Source organism: Daucus carota, chromosome 7 (genome assembly GCF_001625215.2).
Source record: "Daucus carota subsp. sativus chromosome 7, DH1 v3.0, whole genome shotgun sequence".
Lineage (NCBI taxonomy): Eukaryota > Viridiplantae > Streptophyta > Magnoliopsida > Apiales > Apiaceae > Daucus > Daucus carota.
The window spans coordinates 2,054,175-2,074,776 of NC_030387.2; the positions used below are offsets into that span (position 1 = coordinate 2,054,175).

The 20,602-nt window shown below is 33.9% G+C and overlaps 2 protein-coding genes and 2 long non-coding RNA genes across 10 annotated transcripts; 3 read left to right on the forward strand and 1 right to left on the reverse strand.

The window, feature by feature from the left end:
• Positions 1 to 297: 297 nt before the first annotated feature.
• LOC108196455 (aldo-keto reductase family 4 member C10) lies at positions 298 to 14,263 on the reverse strand. Of its 3 annotated transcripts, none has more exons than XM_064081331.1 (4): positions 14,028 to 14,263; positions 13,022 to 13,589; positions 11,572 to 11,826; positions 298 to 699 (listed from the first exon to the last, which is right to left on the reverse strand). In XM_064081331.1, exons 2-4 carry the CDS (start codon positions 13,586 to 13,588, stop codon positions 439 to 441), a joined length of 1,083 nt encoding a protein of 360 aa, XP_063937401.1. In that variant the 5' UTR covers position 13,589; positions 14,028 to 14,263; the 3' UTR covers positions 298 to 438. The 3 variants fall into 3 exon arrangements, with proteins under 3 accessions (XP_063937401.1, XP_017219241.1, XP_017219242.1); XM_017363752.2 differs by having other exon boundaries at positions 13,022 to 13,616; XM_017363753.2 differs by having other exon boundaries at positions 13,022 to 13,699.
• On the forward strand, positions 2,754 to 5,773 carry LOC108196457 (uncharacterized). Of its 2 annotated transcripts, none has more exons than XR_001801805.2 (2): positions 2,754 to 3,250; positions 4,346 to 5,773. It is a non-coding gene; the product is annotated as an uncharacterized LOC108196457 (long non-coding RNA). The 2 variants fall into 2 exon arrangements; XR_010285605.1 differs by having other exon boundaries at positions 5,489 to 5,773.
• On the forward strand, positions 6,941 to 10,465 carry LOC108196456 (uncharacterized). Its single transcript, XR_010285606.1, has 2 exons — positions 6,941 to 7,868; positions 10,181 to 10,465. It is a non-coding gene; the product is annotated as an uncharacterized LOC108196456 (long non-coding RNA).
• A 2,431-nt stretch (positions 14,264 to 16,694) lies between the features above and the next one.
• LOC108195587 (heavy metal-associated isoprenylated plant protein 28) lies at positions 16,695 to 20,321 on the forward strand. 4 transcript variants are annotated; one of them, XM_064080925.1, is made up of 4 exons: positions 16,695 to 17,141; positions 17,663 to 19,100; positions 19,576 to 19,651; positions 19,750 to 20,321. In XM_064080925.1, exons 3-4 carry the CDS (start codon positions 19,585 to 19,587, stop codon positions 20,127 to 20,129), a joined length of 447 nt encoding a protein of 148 aa, XP_063936995.1. In that variant the 5' UTR covers positions 16,695 to 17,141; positions 17,663 to 19,100; positions 19,576 to 19,584; the 3' UTR covers positions 20,130 to 20,321. The 4 variants fall into 4 exon arrangements, with proteins under 4 accessions (XP_063936995.1, XP_063936996.1, XP_017218055.1 ...); XM_064080926.1 differs by having other exon boundaries at positions 18,922 to 19,100; XM_017362566.2 differs by having other exon boundaries at positions 16,695 to 19,100.
• The last annotated feature ends 281 nt before the right edge of the window (positions 20,322 to 20,602 follow it).

Here is a 20,602-nt window from a genome sequence, read left to right on the forward strand (position 1 = left end):
GATCAAGTGCCAAACTGAAGTAGTAATTCAGAAACACCAAACACTGTTATATGGTTAGGCTCAAATGCATTGCTCTGGTACATGCAGGCGTGTCAAAGAAATAATGAGATACACCATTTTCAGGCCGTGTGGAAACATGCATTTCATTTCAAATGACGGGATTTGAGTTGTCATTTCAAATTTTCAGATTTATTCTAATATTTGAATGTGTGGATTTCAAATGAAATCCAAATTTCCAAACAGCTTATTTGATCAAATCCAGAATTTCAAATAAAATCTAGATTCCCACACAAGCCATACTCGAATTTGCTTTATAAATGTTCCTTTAACTTTGCACTGTCATTCAACTTGGGAAACAAAAGCATTCAAACAAACATATCACACAAAATTACATCAACATGTTTGGTGAAATAAAATTGTAGAGCATGGAGCTAAACATCATGAATTGGATTCTGCATCATCTTCCATCTCATTCACAGCTTGAAGTGGGCCACTACCATGAACAAATGCACTATCGGAAAAGCTTGTCATAGGACCATTCCCGAATAAGCATATCTGGGGCTCTATCTGATTCAGGCGGTTCCATTCACTATCAGACAATGACCAGCTGAATATGTCTATGTTTTTTCTTATACGGTCAGGCTTTACGCTACATGGCAGTACACTTGTCCCTCTTTGAAGACCCCACTTCAAAATAATCTAAAAAGATCATAATAACGATTCGTGAGTTATAGTTGCTATAAAAATATGTTGGGGACAGACTTTATGTAATAAAAACATAAATGGAGAGATTTTCATCAAATTTAGTAACATGCTGTTTAAAGGAGTAGTTCCAGGCTTGCAGCCACTTTGAAGGATGGGGGGCCAACAGATTGAGAACCTGACTTGTGCCTTTATATGCATTGACATTCCATTGGACTTTTTGATGCATAAGATTTTCTAAATAGATAAATTTACATATGCAAAAGCAGCAGTTTCTGAATCTAAAACAATAGTGCAAAAGAATGAGCAAAAAAAGGAAGGTAAGATGGGTTTCGTGATTGTAACAGAGATTTTATATGTTCGAAAGAAGGCCCGGCCATATAAGACATTGCAGAACTCCACAAATAAGTGATTTTTAAGTGTTGAGTTGCCTCTAATCTTCACCATATAGTTGCAGTTCAAATCATGTCACTACCTACCAAGTTGTGCATATTGTCTCCCTGGTTAAAAAATCTATCATGCTAGAGCAACACATATTAGAAGACAAACTTATGTACCCCAGAGCCCTTCTTATCCCAATCTATTAGACAACCATCACTGTATTCAATATGCATAAATATCAATCTATTCTAGCACTTCGCCCATTCTCACAGTTGGACAAATGAATAAGTGGCTACAGACCTACAGTGGCACACTAGTAGATGTCGAAGATGTGTGATCTGATCTGAGAAAACATGCATATAAAGCTAAAGAAGGGTCAGTGCCATTACTTGGCCAGGGATATTCAATGGGGAGGGGCAAGGATTAGGAACAATCAAATAATAGGTTCTTTACTTCAAAACAGGAATACAATATCCGCTCATAGAAAAAAGGAAATTTAATTTTGAAAACCACAAGTGATGCCTAATTTTGCTGCATATATGTGAAAATTGAGATCACCAGCATTTTGACTTCTCAATTTAGCAACATACAGTGCATTTTCCAACTCGAACTGCCCAACAATTTTTTTAATGCAAAGTAAACATAGAATACTACTTGTAACTAAATAAAAAAGTTTTATACAATATAATTTTAAACAAAACTAAATTTTTTACTAATATACCAGTTCCCACCATCCTAGATCATATGTTTCCATTATATTAATCTGAATATCAATATGATACCATTTAAAAATTATTATCATGATTATATGGGAACATCTTGGAATGTTTGTGATAATCCGGAATTTTATGCAATTATTTATTTTTTTTAATTAAATTCCTAGTCCAGTGAAATATCGAGAATTTTATTATTTAAAATATTATGTGGATAATATTTTCAGGTGTAGTTTGAAAAGCTATTGCAGTTATGTGATTTAACTGTGGTTCATGTTAAATGTGCTTCTTATTTGGTTATTTTATTTGTGTGAGCAGTTAGTTTAAAATTTTGATTTATTATATCCTTTTTAATAAATCAAATTTATCCTTTGATTTCGAAATCAAAGTTTGTTTTATTTGAGCCTAATGATTTTATCTGATTTAAATTACTATAATATTTAAACACTAGTATTTCTATATTTCTGTCGGATTCAGAAATATTTGGAAGTTTCAAATGGTTAATTTAATTATTTGTAAATTAAAAATGATTTTTGAGAATTAGTTTTAAAAATAGAGGGAGGCTGTAAAAATATTATTTTTACAGTGCAGCTATTTGAAGATTTATGCAATTATGTGATTATTTGATTTAATTATGGTACATGTTAAATGAGCAATTTTATTGTTTATTTTCTGTCCAAGTGGGCAATCTAGAATTTTGATTTATTTTATTGTTTGATTAATCAAACTTTGTCTTTTGATTTTGAAAATCAAAAATTATTTTAGTTAAGGCCAACAAAAGTTTTATTTTAAATTTCAGGAATATTTTTTAGCCCCTAATTGTTAAAGATAGCCTTTATTTTAATTTGGGGGTGTGAATTGTAGTATAAAATAAATAAAATTGTGGATTTAGTTTCTTTGGTTTTAAAAAAAAAAACAAAAGGAGAAAGCCACAACATATCCGGGGAGCAACAGGCGGCGATAGAAAGAGAGTAGCGGGGCTAGGGTTTCAAAAGAAAAGAGGGAAAATCAGAGAGGGGAGAGAGAGATCAAATTGATTGGGGCAAGGGTTGTTTGTATAGACATATAATCGTGTGTATGGTGTTTGCTTGAGTTATATGTTAATTGATGTTGGTTGAGTTTGGTCTCGCGCGGCTTGAGTCGCCGGAGACGGGGTAGCGATGGAGGATTGCGTCTCCGGTGGTCGTGATTTTAAATAATAGAGTGACGCCGACGAGTAGTGGCGGGCTGTGATTTTAATCCTATGGTGGTTGTACAACAGGGGTCAGCGGCGGGGTCGGTTGTGACTATGTCGCCGTAGCAGTTTGAAGGGGATGGCTGTTGAGAGTCGAAACTACAGAGATTGCTTTGAGTTGTGGGTTTTGAAAAGAAGGCCTAATGGAGTTAACGATGAGGTGGGTTGAAAAGTTGTGGCTCGAGATATTCTACACAGCTTCTGCCAAGGTTTTGCACAGGTAATTCGGGGAATTTAATAACTGATTTTGTTGAAAGTTTCTTAATGAAAGTTGTTCTATATCATCTCAGGAATATGCATACTAAAAATCATATCCCTTGAATATATGAGCAGAGAGTTATGATTATTTTAGTGAAGGAGTGCAGAGCAGAAATTCTGTGACTCTATTTTGAGTTTGCAAGGTTCGTTTTTGAATATAAAAATTGAGGATAAATTCAATATTTTTATGGTAGATTGATATGATATTCAGGAAGATTCTGTAGAAATATGGTACTGAAATATTTATTTTTCAATTTATGAAAAATGTTTGAGCAAGGTATGTGCAGTAGAGTTGTAAGAAATTAATCTATAATTGTTAAGTAGCTAACTGTTGTTGAGACCAAATCAGTGTATATATGTGAATTATGAATAATGGTAAAATGATTATTGAAGTTTATGTTAATTATGTGATTTAAGTTAATTGAGGGTTCTTTAATTATCAACTTTTCACTTGAAAAGGCAGAAGAGAATTGGTTGTTTCTAGTAGTAGGTTTAGTAATTGGTGAGTTGGATACTTGAATAAACAAGATTATACGATCAGGTATTAAAGCTTTCGGTTTGAGATTATGTGTACTAGTGTGATGGTTGCTTATATGTACATATATAGGTGTGGTACGTGCCAATTAAGTATGATTTTGATAAATTGAAATAATTAGAAAGTTTTGGAGCTTGCTATATAATCAAGTTTAAATTTATAGTTGGTTGTTGGTGTTACTGTAGTTTAAAACAGGTGGATAGTCTGATAAATAGAGGAGATACTGTCGAATTTTTATTAGAAATTAAGTGTGTTTTTTTTATAATGGATACTTGATAATTAATAGTTATGGTTGGATTGGAACACATGTTATGCTGATTGTTTCCGGATTTTGATATTTGCCTGACGGATCCAACATGTACAGAGTATTATTTGAATATTTATGTAGATTCATATATATTTTTATATATTACATATAGAGATATGCGAAGGGTAGTTTTTGGCGGATTATAATAGTATTCAGAATTAGTTAATCCGCCTGATTCAACGGCACGGCTGAAGTATTATTCTATTATCGTATAGGGCTGATCGAGACGTGTAATTTCAATGGCTTTTAAATGTTATTGAAAAGTGTTGCAAGTCGAATTAAAAATAACTGACAAAACAATGTTGTGCTATGGAAGCTCGATGAAAGTTGTCAAGCAGAAGGAAACAGTTGTGCAATAGATAGTACTATTGAAAATCTGAGTGAGGAGCAGGAGTTAAGGCAAGTACTTCTATTCCCAACTTATAATTATTGCAAGTATTTCTATCTATCTTTCTCTTGCAGTTAACAAGTATTTCTATTCTCAACTTGTAATTACTGCAAGTAATTCTATTCTGCATTTATATTGAAAGGGCAATCATTGCTATCTTTCGCGTGTGATTAAAGATAAGTTAAATATCTCTACTGTTATATCGACAGTTGACAACATTGCTAGAAATATATCATGTTCTTTAAAGCTGAGATAGCTACTTGGTTACATTGAGTTACATGGTGGTGATTTGAAATAAGAAAGGAAGAGTTTTAGAATATATCTATAGTTGTAAAAGAAATAAATACATATTGTGAGGGGCTAGTGAATAGCCGGGGGCTAGTGAATAGCCGGGGCTAGTGAATAGCCAATCAGAAAGGCCAGCAAGATGCCTATTGTGTACACAAATTATTGTCACCGGGAGGACTTTAAGTCCGGGGCCCGGGGCACCAATAATTGTCACCGGGAGGACTTTAAGTCCGGGGCCCGGGGCACCAATAATTGTCACTGGGAGGACGTTATGTCCGGGGCCCGGGATATGGATTCTATTGTTCGGGAACTGTGAAAGTTCATTATCCTATTTAAATAAACATCTGTATGAAGATGGTGTTCAGATGAATAGACAATTTAATGAGATAGATTTGAAAGTTTCTATGGAAGATAGTTGGGAATATGAGAAAAGTAATTGATTCTATTTAAATCCAAAAATGCCCGTTCTATTTTAGCATATTGATCACTTTAAAGTGTTGCATATCATCTGGCTCTCACACGTATAAATTTATGGGTTCGAGGAAACTTTGAATTATAGAAATTGTTTACAGGAGTATTTACTTTTACTTCAAGGCCTTTCGATTGTACCTCTCTTCTTATATATATATATACTTGCTGAGCATTATTGCTAACTCTTGCCATTATTTCTAACCATTTTCAGATAGGAATTGGGATGGTCACCTGTATGAGCTGCGCGTAAGAGTAATGCTAGGCGAGAGTGTCAGGGGTTTAAGTTTCAGCTTGATGTTCAGGTCGTGCATCGAGGGAGATGTCCAGGAGAATAATTCTGGTTAGAATTGCTCAACTTTAGTTGAGTTATATAGTAGATTAATTTAATTTGTTTCCAGCTATTCTTCTCATTGAAGTCTACCTGGTAATGTAGTTTAAGCTGTAATAAGATTTGATAGCAGATTCTGATTTCAATGCTGTAACCTGTTTGCGATCCTGTTTTAGGGGTTCAAAGTGATTTTGATTTAAATCTTTTTTTTAAATGTCAAAATTTTTAAATATATGTTTTACCTTCTATTACAAATACAGGTGTTAAATGATTTTTGTCTTAGTGGCACCAAATCCAGACCCCCGGATTTAAGGGATGTCACAGTTGGTATCAGAGCTGTAGGTTATAAGTTATTGAAATCAGAATGTAGATTGTAATAGAAGTGTGTTTAGTGGAACCTCATATAGAGGTAAGTTGAGACTATTGGGTATAGTCTTGGTCAATGAAATTTAGATTGGAGTATTGATCCTGAGAAATCATTTTGGGATATATTTGTTTCCAGTTCTGGAACTAGTGAGTTTGTGTCTGAGAAGAAACATGATAGAATTTCTTTGAGTTCCAATCCTTCTTTAAAGCTTTTATAATTAAAGCTAGCTGAGGATATACCAGTGGAAATTTTCACATAGTATATAGTAATCTTTGCTATATAGTGCAAAATTTGGAGAATTACTTATTGTCTTTTATCAGGTATATCGAAGTAGTAGATGAGTATGAGAATTGTTGGGTCAGAGTAAGGAGCTAGGTGTGGAGTTCTTGAACTAAGAGTTTATATAAACTTTATGTAGAATCCGTGCTAGATTATTCGATATAGTACCTATAATTAGGTTAGAGCGTCAATGCTCTACAATGCTGATTGTATAAAGCTGGATATGACTTTTCACTTCGCGGATTCCGAGGACGGAATCCTTATAAGGGGGGTAGATTGTGATAATCCGGAATTTTATGCAATTATTTATTTATTTTTTAATTAAATTCCTAGTCCAGTGAAATATCGAGAATTTTATTATTTAAAATATTATGTGGATAATATTTTCAGGTGTAGTTTGAAAAGCTATTGCAGTTATGTGATTTAACTGTGGTTCATGTTAAATGTGCTTCTTATTTGGTTATTTTATTTGTGTGAGCAGTTAGTTTAAAATTTTGATTTATTATATCCTTTTTAATAAATCAAATTTATCCTTTGATTTCGAAATCAAAGTTTGTTTTATTTGAGCCTAATGATTTTATCTGATTTAAATTACTATAATATTTAAACACTAGTATTTCTATATTTCTGTCGGATTCAGAAATATTTGGAAGTTTCAAATGGTTAATTTAATTATTTGTAAATTAAAAATGATTTTTGAGAATTAGTTTTAAAAATAGAGGGAGGCTGTAAAAATATTATTTTTACAGTGCAGCTATTTGAAGATTTATGCAATTATGTGATTATTTGATTTAATTATGGTACATGTTAAATGAGCAATTTTATTGTTTATTTTCTGTCCAAGTGGGCAATCTAGAATTTTGATTTATTTTATTGTTTGATTAATCAAACTTTGTCTTTTGATTTTGAAAATCAAAAATTATTTTAGTTAAGGCCAACAAAAGTTTTATTTTAAATTTCAGGAATATTTTTTAGCCCCTAATTGTTAAAGATAGCCTTTATTTTAATTTGGGGGTGTGAATTGTAGTATAAAATAAATAAAATTGTGGATTTAGTTTCTTTGGTTTTAAAAAAAAAAACAAAAGGAGAAAGCCACAACATATCCGGGTAGCAACAGGCGGCGATAGAAAGAGAGTAGCGGGGCTAGGGTTTCAAAAGAAAAGAGGGAAAATCAGAGAGGGGAGAGAGAGATCAAATTGATTGGGGCAAGGGTTGTTTGTATAGACATATAATCGTGTGTATGCTGTTTGCTTGAGTTATATGTTAATTGATGTTGGTTGAGTTTGGTCTCGCGCGGCTTGAGTCGCCGGAGACGGGGTAGCGATGGAGGATTGCGTCTCCGGTGGTCGTGATTTTAAATAATAGAGTGACGCCGACGAGTAGTGGCGGGCTGTGATTTTAATCCTATGGTGGTTGTACAACAGGGGTCAGCGGCGGGGTCGGTTGTGACTATGTCGCCGTAGCAGTTTGAAGGGGATGGCTGTTGAGAGTCGAAACTACAGAGATTGCTTTGAGTTGTGGGTTTTGAAAAGAAGGCCTAATGGAGTTAACGATGAGGTGGGTTGAAAAGTTGTGGCTCGAGATATTCTACACAGCTTCTGCCAAGGTTTTGCACAGGTAATTCGGGGAATTTAATAACTGATTTTGTTGAAAGTTTCTTAATGAAAGTTGTTCTATATCATCTCAGGAATATGCATACTAAAAATCATATCCCTTGAATATATGAGCAGAGAGTTATGATTATTTTAGTGAAGGAGTGCAGAGCAGAAATTCTGTGACTCTATTTTGAGTTTGCAAGGTTCGTTTTTGAATATAAAAATTGAGGATAAATTCAATATTTTTATGGTAGATTGATATGATATTCAGGAAGATTCTGTAGAAATATGGTACTGAAATATTTATTTTTCAATTTATGAAAAATGTTTGAGCAAGGTATGTGCAGTAGAGTTGTAAGAAATTAATCTATAATTGTTAAGTAGCTAACTGTTGTTGAGACCAAATCAGTGTATATATGTGAATTATGAATAATGGTAAAATGATTATTGAAGTTTATGTTAATTATGTGATTTAAGTTAATTGAGGGTTCTTTAATTATCAACTTTTCACTTGAAAAGGCAGAAGAGAATTGGTTGTTTCTAGTAGTAGGTTTAGTAATTGGTGAGTTGGATACTTGAATAAACAAGATTATACGATCAGGTATTAAAGCTTTCGGTTTGAGATTATGTGTACTAGTGTGATGGTTGCTTATATGTACATATATAGGTGTGGTACGTGCCAATTAAGTATGATTTTGATAAATTGAAATAATTAGAAAGTTTTGGAGCTTGCTATATAATCAAGTTTAAATTTATAGTTGGTTGTTGGTGTTACTGTAGTTTAAAACAGGTGGATAGTCTGATAAATAGAGGAGATACTGTCGAATTTTTATTAGAAATTAAGTGTGTTTTTTTTATAATGGATACTTGATAATTAATAGTTATGGTTGGATTGGAACACATGTTATGCTGATTGTTTCCGGATTTTGATATTTGCCTGACGGATCCAACATGTACAGAGTATTATTTGAATATTTATGTAGATTCATATATATTTTTATATATTACATATAGAGATATGCGAAGGGTAGTTTTTGGCGGATTATAATAGTATTCAGAATTAGTTAATCCGCTTGATTCAACGGCACGGCTGAAGTATTATTCTATTATCGTATAGGGCTGATCGAGACGTGTAATTTCAATGGCTTTTAAATGTTATTGAAAAGTGTTGCAAGTCGAATTAAAAATAACTGACAAAACAATGTTGTGCTATGGAAGCTCGATGAAAGTTGTCAAGCAGAAGGAAACAGTTGTGCAATAGATAGTACTATTGAAAATCTGAGTGAGGAGCAGGAGTTAAGGCAAGTACTTCTATTCCCAACTTATAATTATTGCAAGTATTTCTATCTATCTTTCTCTTGCAGTTAACAAGTATTTCTATTCTCAACTTGTAATTACTGCAAGTAATTCTATTCTGCATTTATATTGAAAGGGCAATCATTGCTATCTTTCGCGTGTGATTAAAGATAAGTTAAATATCTCTACTGTTATATCGACAGTTGACAACATTGCTAGAAATATATCATGTTCTTTAAAGCTGAGATAGCTACTTGGTTACATTGAGTTACATGGTGGTGATTTGAAATAAGAAAGGAAGAGTTTTAGAATATATCTATAGTTGTAAAAGAAATAAATACATATTGTGAGGGGCTAGTGAATAGCCGGGGGCTAGTGAATAGCCGGGGGCTAGTGAATAGCCGGGGGCTAGTGAATAGCCGGGGGCTAGTGAATAGCCGGGGGCTAGTGAATAGCCGGGGCTAGTGAATAGCCAATCAGAAAGGCCAGCAAGATGCCTATTGTGTACACAAATTATTGTCACCGGGAGGACTTTAAGTCCGGGGCCCGGGGCACCAATAATTGTCACCGGGAGGACTTTAAGTCCGGGGCCCGGGGCACCAATAATTGTCACTGGGAGGACGTTATGTCCGGGGCCCGGGATATGGATTCTATTGTTCGGGAACTGTGAAAGTTCATTATCCTATTTAAATAAACATCTGTATGAAGATGGTGTTCAGATGAATAGACAATTTAATGAGATAGATTTGAAAGTTTCTATGGAAGATAGTTGGGAATATGAGAAAAGTAATTGATTCTATTTAAATCCAAAAATGCCCGTTCTATTTTAGCATATTGATCACTTTAAAGTGTTGCATATCATCTGGCTCTCACACGTATAAATTTATGGGTTCGAGGAAACTTTGAATTATAGAAATTGTTTACAGGAGTATTTACTTTTACTTCAAGGCCTTTCGATTGTACCTCTCTTCTTATATATATATATATACTTGCTGAGCATTATTGCTAACTCTTGCCATTATTTCTAACCATTTTCAGATAGGAATTGGGATGGTCACCTGTATGAGCTGCGCGTAAGAGTAATGCTAGGCGAGAGTGTCAGGGGTTTAAGTTTCAGCTTGATGTTCAGGTCGTGCATCGAGGGAGATGTCCAGGAGAATAATTCTGGTTAGAATTGCTCAACTTTAGTTGAGTTATATAGTAGATTAATTTAATTTGTTTCCAGCTATTCTTCTCATTGAAGTCTACCTGGTAATGTAGTTTAAGCTGTAATAAGATTTGATAGCAGATTCTGATTTCAATGCTGTAACCTGTTTGCGATCCTGTTTTAGGGGTTCAAAGTGATTTTGATTTAAATCTTTTTTTTAAATGTCAAAAATTTTAAATATATGTTTTACCTTCTATTACAAATACAGGTGTTAAATGATTTTTGTCTTAGTGGCACCAAATCCAGACCCCCGGATTTAAGGGATGTCACAATGTTATCTAATTAATCCCAACAAAATTCATGTTATGAAGATCCGTCCGCAGCCTCAATACCTAGAGACCTTGCAAGTAAACACATTGCAACTAACAAAACGCGTGTTTTTCCTTTTCTTTTACAAACATGCTTCTAACATGTATATCATTTTCCCAGTCAACAGAAGATTTTAACTTTAAAAAGGATAAAGAACTCTACAGTGCCTGTGTCATATTAATCTTATCTTCCGGCATAATTTGCTTACGTGACACTGCTATATACTCTGTTTGAACCTCAAGCAACACATTGAAAATTATGACAACTAAGATTGTTCACATTACAAAAGAGTTTCCAACCATATGGACAAGTTTGTCTTTTTAGGTCCATAACAACCGAAAAAAAATAAAATGTATAGAAATTCATGAATGAGGTAGGGCCAGATAACAAATATATCTATACTATACTATAATAAGCCAACATGGGTATAATTTGTAGTCCAAGGTTTTAGTTATATTTTTTGGTTTGGTACTCTCCTTTTGGTACTACAACTCTACAAATGTGGAGTCTATTAGTATTATAAACAGTTTCAAATACTAAAAACACTCCTAACAATATATTATCATATAATATTTCATTAAAAAAATTATAATGATGTTATAAATAAAATTATAAATATATAATTTTGCGATGTTAAAATTTAAATTATAGATAATAAATTGCGAACTATATACCCGCCCGTGCTTCGCACGGGTTAAATGCTAGTATTTATATAGAAAGACAATTACTTTAAGAGAAGTTGTAATGCTCGCCCTCAAAATGAATGAAAAGGTCAAAAGGGAGCAATGGTAAAGTAAGAACTAAAAGTCTCTAAAATTCACATTCTAGAACCAACATAGAACATGAATATGATATTATTTTGAAACAAAGCAAGCAAAACATTAGAGTTAAGGTATAATATAATCAATTGTACCTGTTCTGGTGTTTTCTTATGCTTGTCTGCTATCTCGGCAACAACTGACAATTTCAACATAGGCCCGTGCACTGATCTTGACCTTCTAAAAGAAATGCGAGGGGTTCCAGGTTCATCTTCCTCACCTGATCCACTTTCGGAGAGAGCAGGACTGGAACTTGGAACTCCCAATGGTGTGTGAGCAGATACATGTATACTTCTTGACTGACAGAACTTAACTAGTTCATCTTGCCTCCAAAAAGGATGCAACTCCATCTATCATGCAATCAGAAGCCAAATCACGATATGTATAGGTTCCTATTCAAAGTAATAAAGTACGCTAAACAGCAGGACAGGGGAACATCAAAGAGACAAACAATAAACACTAAACCCTAAACATGAAAAATGGAGTTTGTTAAAGGCCATATGACCATATTACCTTCTTAGTAAAACAAAAACTTATAAGCTTACACAATTTTGAAAATATTTTGAACAAAAAAAGACAAATGCATTAATAAATATGTTCATATGTGTCTTTGTACTCTGCTATTCCAACTCTTCAATTCCGGCCTTTCCTGCCCATGTCAACACCACAACAAACACGGGATGCAACACACTATCCAAAATGGATTCTTTGTTATAATTAAAAACTGCAACTATAAAGACCATACGAAGCATGATGGAGATAGATTCCAGGTGATTATAGAGATTGCAGGGAAGATTTCAGGTTGAGTTATAGCTTGAAGGGGAAATCTGGACTCTGGAGGCTGTCACAGGGGATGGTAAAGAGCACCGATAGTCTCGCCTTGAATTCTTGACTTCGAGATACAAACAGCATACAACAGGGGAAGACGATTTATCCATTCTTTGGCCATTGAGCGTTTTAGGAACCGTGTAATCATTCTTATCTAACATTTTTATCATACATAAGTTGATATTAAATTTTCTAATGGAGAGGAGTATTAGGGGGGTTACAGCGGTAGTTAACAGAATGAAAAACAGTATCAGAAACCAATTTATAAAATTAATTCATCTCTCTGGTTATCAAGTACTAAAAGTTAATTTCAAACAATGAGAATTCTAGGAGGGTCTGACTTATTTTCAAAATGATAGGAAAATGAGACGGACCATAATCTGGAATTGTGCTATCCTAAACACCGTAGACCAACCCTCAAGAGGTGGCCTAGTGGATGTGGAGATTGTTTAGAAAATTTGTGATAGAAAATTCGAGATCAGGGGTTCGATCTCCGTGAGCGGCAAAAATTTCTTGGGGGCCACGTACCAGTACATAAGCACTCGATTTACCTTTTAACATTTCTCGTGGGCCACCTACCAGTGCATAAGCACTCGATTTACCTAGTTTTGGGTAACTAAAATGTAGTGATATGGAATTGCACAAAAAAGACTATATATCTCAATAATATAACGCATATGCATTAAGAAAACAATGTATGAAGCACATTCTACCAACCTGATTAACTGCGGGTATTATTTTGGAGAATTTAAGCAATTCTTCCATCTGCGGCAGACTGAAATTGCTAACTCCAATTGCTCGAACAAGTCCCAACTGTATTAGATCTTCCATTGCTTTCCATGTTGATTTCAATCTATTCAAGAATTGCCTATATTCACTGCTGGAATGTGCAGGAGGATCAGTAGCATCCCCAAATGCAGAGCTTTCAGGCCAATGCATCAAATAAAGATCCAAATACGACACTCCGAGGTTCTTAAGCGAAACTCTAACAGATTTTTCAATTTTATTAATCGAATTCAACGTACAATACAATTTAGACGTCAAAAAGAGATCCTCCCTCTTTAATGAGCCTTTAAAAGCTTCGGCCAAGGCTTCCCCAACTTCCACCTCATTCCCGTAAAGATGTGCACAATCTATATGACGATAACCGACAGATAATGCAGTCTTCACTGCTTCAACACAAAGGTCACCACCACTTTGCCAAGTCCCCAGCCCTATAGCCGGAATTTTAGCCCCGGTATTCAGCACAAAGTAAGTTCCTGAAGTCCCAATCTTTCCCTTCATCCTCCCAAAATTCACAAATTCAACAACCCTAAAACATAAAAACACAGAATGACCGAATAACCCAAGATCACACAACAGCCAAATTTAGCCCAAACCCAACTGGAAAAAAGCCTAAAGTTCCAAACTTTGAAGTGTTAGATGCCAATCAGATAAAAACCCAAGACAGATAAATACACCAAGAATCTAAAAAATATATACATGCATAGTACACAATTTATTTAGCACTAAATTATAAACAAGAAGACAAGAAAACATTCTAGTCAGAAAAAAACAACAATCTAAAACAAAAGCAAGAAATTGACAGAATGGTTTGTCAGTACAATCATCTAAACAAAAACCCAAACGAGCAAACAATCAAAAGAAACAACAAAAGCTAAAAAAATGATATAATAATCATAACCCAAGAATTAAAACTGCATCAAATTAATAAAGCACTGACCTTTATTTACAAGAGAATCAGACCCCTAATATGACTGTTGTTGTGTGTATATATTAAAAATGAAGGGGCTGGTCAACAATGGCAACAGATGGGAGTAAGAAATGAATCAGAACAGCAGAGTTACCAAATTTTCCTTTCTCCCCTACTCAGTTAGGTTCTAATCTATTGGGAAAGAGAAGCATTTTGTAATCAATTTTTTATTTTCTCTCCTACTCAGTTAGGTTCTAATCCTATTGGGAAAGAGAAGCATTTTGTAATCAATTTTTTATTATTGGCATCATCATTGTTTTTAGTATTAGTTTGCTTATTTGATCACTTTATTACTTAACTCAAATATTACTAGAAATGCTCAAATGCATGATTATTATGTTAGTATTTTTATAAAAGTAAAAATATCAAATATTTGAATAATTTCTCATTAAAGTGTTCATATTATATAATTTTGGTTATTTAATACATTATTATTTTTATAAAAATTTATAACTTTAATTGTTCCGCAACAAAACACACAAACATATATTATCTTTTTTTTTACATAACATATACACTATTCTGATATAAATTTGTTATAATATTGATCTTAAAGCAATAAGATTTTGATTAAATTTTGCGTCATATCCATATAAATTATTATGGTCTTATTCGCAAATTACGTGTGACATAATTTTTTCTGTTAGTGAGACAAAATTTAAATTTTTTAGACAGATAACACTTGTAAACAAAATAAATGAGTGCGGATAAATTAAAACAAAAACAATTGTGAAAGAAAACACAATCATGTCGGTATAGAAAAAAAGACAAAACTAAAATGAACCAACCCCTACCTAACTGGCATCTACCAAAGTTACAACGACGTTACACGTTGTGTGTCCAAAGTCTAAAATGTTGCACTCTTCCCTTGTCTTCGAGCAAAATGTGTCAATATTTATTCTTTTATAAAATTTCGTATTGTAATGAGAGAAACAAACTTTTCTTAATTTAAAACTTTTACTATTTGCAATCATGCATAACTTGTTAAATTCGGATTGAGCTAAATTTCAAATCAATTATAGAAATCCGAGCCCACTCATTATTTGATACTATTATCAACTAATATGTATTATTAACAAGAGATATTTGCAGTTTTCACGCATGGGCAACCAGACCTACAACACATCTTTTTTGATGAGACTTATTTTTTCAGTTATTTTATTAATTTCTTCTCAAAAATTTAGAAAAAATAAATGGAGGATTTTTAGAGGCACCATGCATCCTCTTATATATATTGATGATTGATGATTGATGATTGATTGATGATTACTATGAAAAAAAAAACTTGAAACATATTATTTACAAATGCATCTTCCCCAAACACATGCATGGCGAGTATATCAACAATAGGAGTAGTGTCACATCCACAAAGGTACAAACATGACAATTAAAGTGAGATATTTTAACTAGTGATCAAAACTTAATCCATATTTTTTTAGTGAAAATTTTTATATCCAATTTTGTGTAATAACAGTGATAGTTGGCGCGGTGTCCTTGTTCAACATTATGTTTCATATGCTGAAATTTTTGTTGCATGAGTTGTTGGTATGGCTATTGATCCATTCGAAGAGATTGATGTTCCAGACTATGCACACCCAAGTTATAAGTGTCTTTTAGTATATGATGATTATCTTGGGTTTCTTTATCCATGAGACTAAGCTGTCTAACTAACAATGCAACATCTTGGTTGAGACAGTAATGATTTGAAGGCTGTTAATTGTTTGATGCAAGCCGAGTTAGTGAGTCATAGGATTAATTTTAAGCTGTTAATTAGCAACGGAATTATCAACGAAAATAGTGACAAATGAAGCACCAATTTACCAACGGAAATTCCGTCGCTAATTCGTAACTAATCTGTTGGTATTCCGTTGCTACTCTTTCCGTTTATTCCGTTGGTAAATTGTGGTTGGTGATCTGTTGCTGACTGTTTGACCGCAGCCTATGCTAAAATTGGTCAGCATTCTGTTGGGAAATTGTAACGGAATTGTTTCCATTGGTAAATTTGGTTGGCAATTCCGGGAATTTTCTTGTAGTGATTACAGTTTCACTCCTAGTAATTTGAATTCCTTCACCTTGAGTACACATTTTAGTTACTGCATCTACAATAACAAATTTGCAGATTTGAAGATGTTGATGGAAAGGTTTTTCTGATTTCTGCTCGTTAGTTTATTGTTTGTTCAAGAATTATATAGCTCGTTACTTTTTTTGATTTCTTCCTGTTGGTAGTGTGATCATTTTTTTAAAAAAAGTTGACTCAATGTTTACGTAGGATCCACGTGTAAGTGGATTTGGGATCCCTTATTTGGGATGTTCTTAGATCGATGTTCGTGTGTCCTAAAAAAATTTGTTTAGACACCTTAACTGAGATGAGTGCTGGGTATGTTTCACAAGACTAGCTAGCAGAGGGCTTGATAAGCTTCTATAGGCACAAATTGTTGAGATTAGGAACAAGTGAAAGTATTCTTACCAGGGACTTTTATGCACACTTCTAAAATTCTTGAAACACATATGCAAAACACATTTCATTTGATTCCTACAATTTCAGACATTACATTATCTATTGTGAGAATTCGGTGGAGTAAATGTCATGTGAATCCTTAAGAATAGGCTTGGCAAGGTGAGGATGCTAGAAGTTGTCCACATCAATTGTGAGAGCGGCATATAGTAGCTAGAACAATTCTAATAGTACGAGCCTTTGGAAGATGCCCAAAAATAAAGTCGTGTGAATGAGGCTCAAAGCAGACAATAGATGAGCCTAGAAAGTGGTGGATCGGACTTCTAGAATGGGCTTAGGGGAGCCAGATCACACACCAGGGCAGAAAACGACATGCTATACCTAGAATATAATTATATAAGCAACCAGAGGAAGAACTACAACTACACTCCTCTGCCACCAACAATTTTAGGAGACCGACATAGAAAAACAAGCAGAAGGCACATCAAAGAAGAACAAAAAAGAAGGTCCATTCTATAAGACTCCTTTAGCGAGATCAACCAAACTTTTGCTTACGAAGTATCCATTACTCTCCAGAAATTATGAGCCAAGTTTAGTGATCGACAAAGGTGGACTATGAGAATAGTTCTGTAAGATCTTCTTTCCACCAAATTCTTTTAGGCTTAATGGGTGTGTACCATACAGTCTCAATGTTTTAACTCGACCGATTCATTCCTCCAAGTATTCGATATGTTCCGATTAGCTCTCATACTGAGATGAAGCCAAAAAAGGTATATAACGGAGGGTAAACTTGAAATTACTATTAAAGATAAGTTTGCTAGTTTCTTTTAACCCTTAAAAAATACATTTGATGTTCCTTTTAACCCCATATTAATCCTCACGAGTGTGAAACGTCATGATTGTCGATCCGTTATATACCGTTTTTTTGGTATGAGGACTGATCGGAACAATATCAGATACTTGGAGGGCTGAATCAGCCGAGTTAAAACATTGAGACCATATCGATACACACCCTAAACATTAGGGTTAAAAGGGTATTTAGCCATTCTTTTAATAGTACTGTAATTAATTACCACTGTGTAATTGTGTTTTTCAATTTTAACATTACTTATCACCACTTTTCAGTGTTAACATGTAAATTTATTTGCAGATATGTGCTTGTACATGTTGGTATGGCATATGTTTATGTGGTGTAACCAGACTAAGCTAATTGGAGCAAAAAAATGAAACCAATGGATTAGAAAAAAATATGTATGAGTTTACACAGAGGCTCGTTGCTCGCAGGAGCTAGTTCTTGTCCAATAATAAAAGTGCAAACACTTTTAATCCACCAAGATTTTGCATATTCGTATTTGATCCTCAATAATTCTCTAGGGACCATCTCCTTTTATACTCATATTATGCTGTGGTCTAAACTTTTATCCAAGCCATTTCTTATATGTAGTTGCTCTTTTCCTTTATAGAATATCTACAACTTGTTGGATCTTAAGATTGAAATGTTAGAGGGATTAACTTTGGCACGCTGGAATATAGAATCTTTAGGATATTATAGGTTGTTGTAATGTTTAAAGATGATTTTATAGGATGTTAAGATTTTTGTATATATGTGGTTCATCTATATGTTTTTGGGCAGCCGGTCCAGAGCATAGCATACGAATGTTACTGGCATACGTCCATTGGAAAAAAGCGTTGGATGTGAAAAACCCTAGAATGAAGCAATTTTCCCCTAAATGATACTATAACACCCCCTGCACATACATCAAAGACTCAAGCTTAAGCTGTTCAAAGCTTTTTTCCGCTGAATGTATACTACTAACATACATATGTCAGAGACCTGGACCTATGTTCTTATCTCAGAAATCAGTAATTTTGGTTTTAACTTTCTGTACAGCTCTCTGTCTGCAGTATTGGCACCTGTTAGATGGTTTCCAGACATTTTATTGCTATATTGACTTTGGAATTTTGATTGAAACATGATATATCTGTCCTGGTTTAGAGCACGGTTTAAGATTTTGAATTTCTACAGATTGATGGGTGCATGATCATTAGGTTATTAATTAAACTCGACTTCTTTGTTGCCTAAAGATGAAAAAGATATTGAATACCACATCCAGTTACTCTTTCTGCTTGCTTCAGAGTTTGCAAGTGCTGAAGTTCTTACTTATATTGAAAAGTATATACACTGTTTTTTCTGCTCAAAAGTAATTTCTATGTCCATATTATGCATAACTGGCCTATTGTGTATATGCATTAATGCATATGTGAGATTCAGATATTCTGATTCTTTATATGAGCTCATTTATGCTGAGGTATATACTTCTGGACACAACTTTTTTACTTGTTGATTTTTCTTATGATCCGCAACTTGCATAGAAACTGCTTTTTTAGCTGGTATGTGATATTTTGCAGTACAGAAGCAAAATTGCATCAGTTTTGTCTTACCTGTCATAATCATGTTAGCCGCTCAGCAATTTGTCCTTTCTTCTTTCGAATGCTTATGGATCCAATCACCTGCACGATATCATGGAAGGCTCAAGTCAATTGATCAAACTGCGAGAGATATTTTTATAAGCACCACAATATGAAAGGTAAGCGTTTATTGAGCTTTTTCTTTGCTTTATGTTCCTTCGGGAAGAATAGTTTCCTAGAAAAAACATGTAGTGGACTGGACCATTTTTGTATCTGTTATTCTCTTTTCTCTTGATGTCTCTTTCTTATATCTATGGAAAATCAATGTCTACGTATAACACGAGAGACTTGAAAATGCCTATATATAAGGCAGCAGTGTTTTCCATATTATTCACAAACTTTCTGGAATACCTTAGGTAACTTAAATCTCGGCTTCTCCTTAGTCCAGGCTTTTAACATGTCATCGGCAAGTCCTATCACTCTTTCTTTCGTTAAGTTTTTAATGAGTGTGTATCTTTTTGATTCTGTACACTTACAGAATACAGAGTAATCTTATGCTACATTATATTCAGCATCGTTTTAGTAGTCTAGATTTTTAAAGTTTTTTTTTTTTTTTTGCTGGTAAAGTAGTGTTCTAATACTGTCTTATATCAGACTGTTGAGATGATGGTGCACATGGATTGTCCTGGATGTGAAAACAAGATCAGGAAAGCTCTTAGGAGGCTCGACGGTGCATACCACTATTTACCTCTCATCATTTTCTCTACTCAATGAAGAACCACAGACATGTCGTCTAATTAATGTGATATTTGAAATTTAATTTTGCAGGAGTTGATAATATTGAAATAGACATGGGCATACAGAAAGTTACCGTGACTGGATGGGCTGATCTAGAGAAGGTCCTCAAGACTGCCAGAAGAAACGGAAGGCAAGCTGAGTTATGGCCAGCTCCTGGTGAACCGGAGTTTGAAAACGTTGATCATTACTACAACACTGATCAGTATCAGTATCAGTATCAGCATCAGCATCAGAGCCATCCTAGTGTTCATACATCATCAGAGGATGAATATAACTCCTCGTACAACTATTATGAGCAGTATGGTCATGAACACGGCTATCGTTATCAGCCAGCTCACACAACCATAATGGATCGACAAGCCAGTGCCTACTTCAGTGATGAAAATACCAGTGCTTGTTCCATTATGTGATGATATAGTATCTGCAATAGTCATATTGTATCTTCAGTCATTGTATTCCTTTAATACAATTTGCTCTTTTCACTTGTCAATTACAACTGCTTTAAGATGCTATTCTTTGAATAAAACTGACACCATGTTAAGTCATATAAGTTTGTGGGTAACTTCAAATATAATGTGATTTTCAGGAACTGAATGTAACATTACAGTAATCTAGAATTATATTGCAGTGTAAATGCTTCTTCATAAGAATTTATATGTAAATTATGTACTCTCTCTTTTGAAATACAGGTCGTTTGACTTTTTGACACACATTTCTAAATTCTTTGATCGCATAGCTAAAATTATTTTTTTAATAAAATTAATATATGTCATCATGAACTCGAAAGATTATGGAAGTACTTTGAAGAACATTCTAGATAATTAAAACAATAAACTAAAAGTTTGGTTTATAAAACTCAATCAGAGATATGAATACATGCATG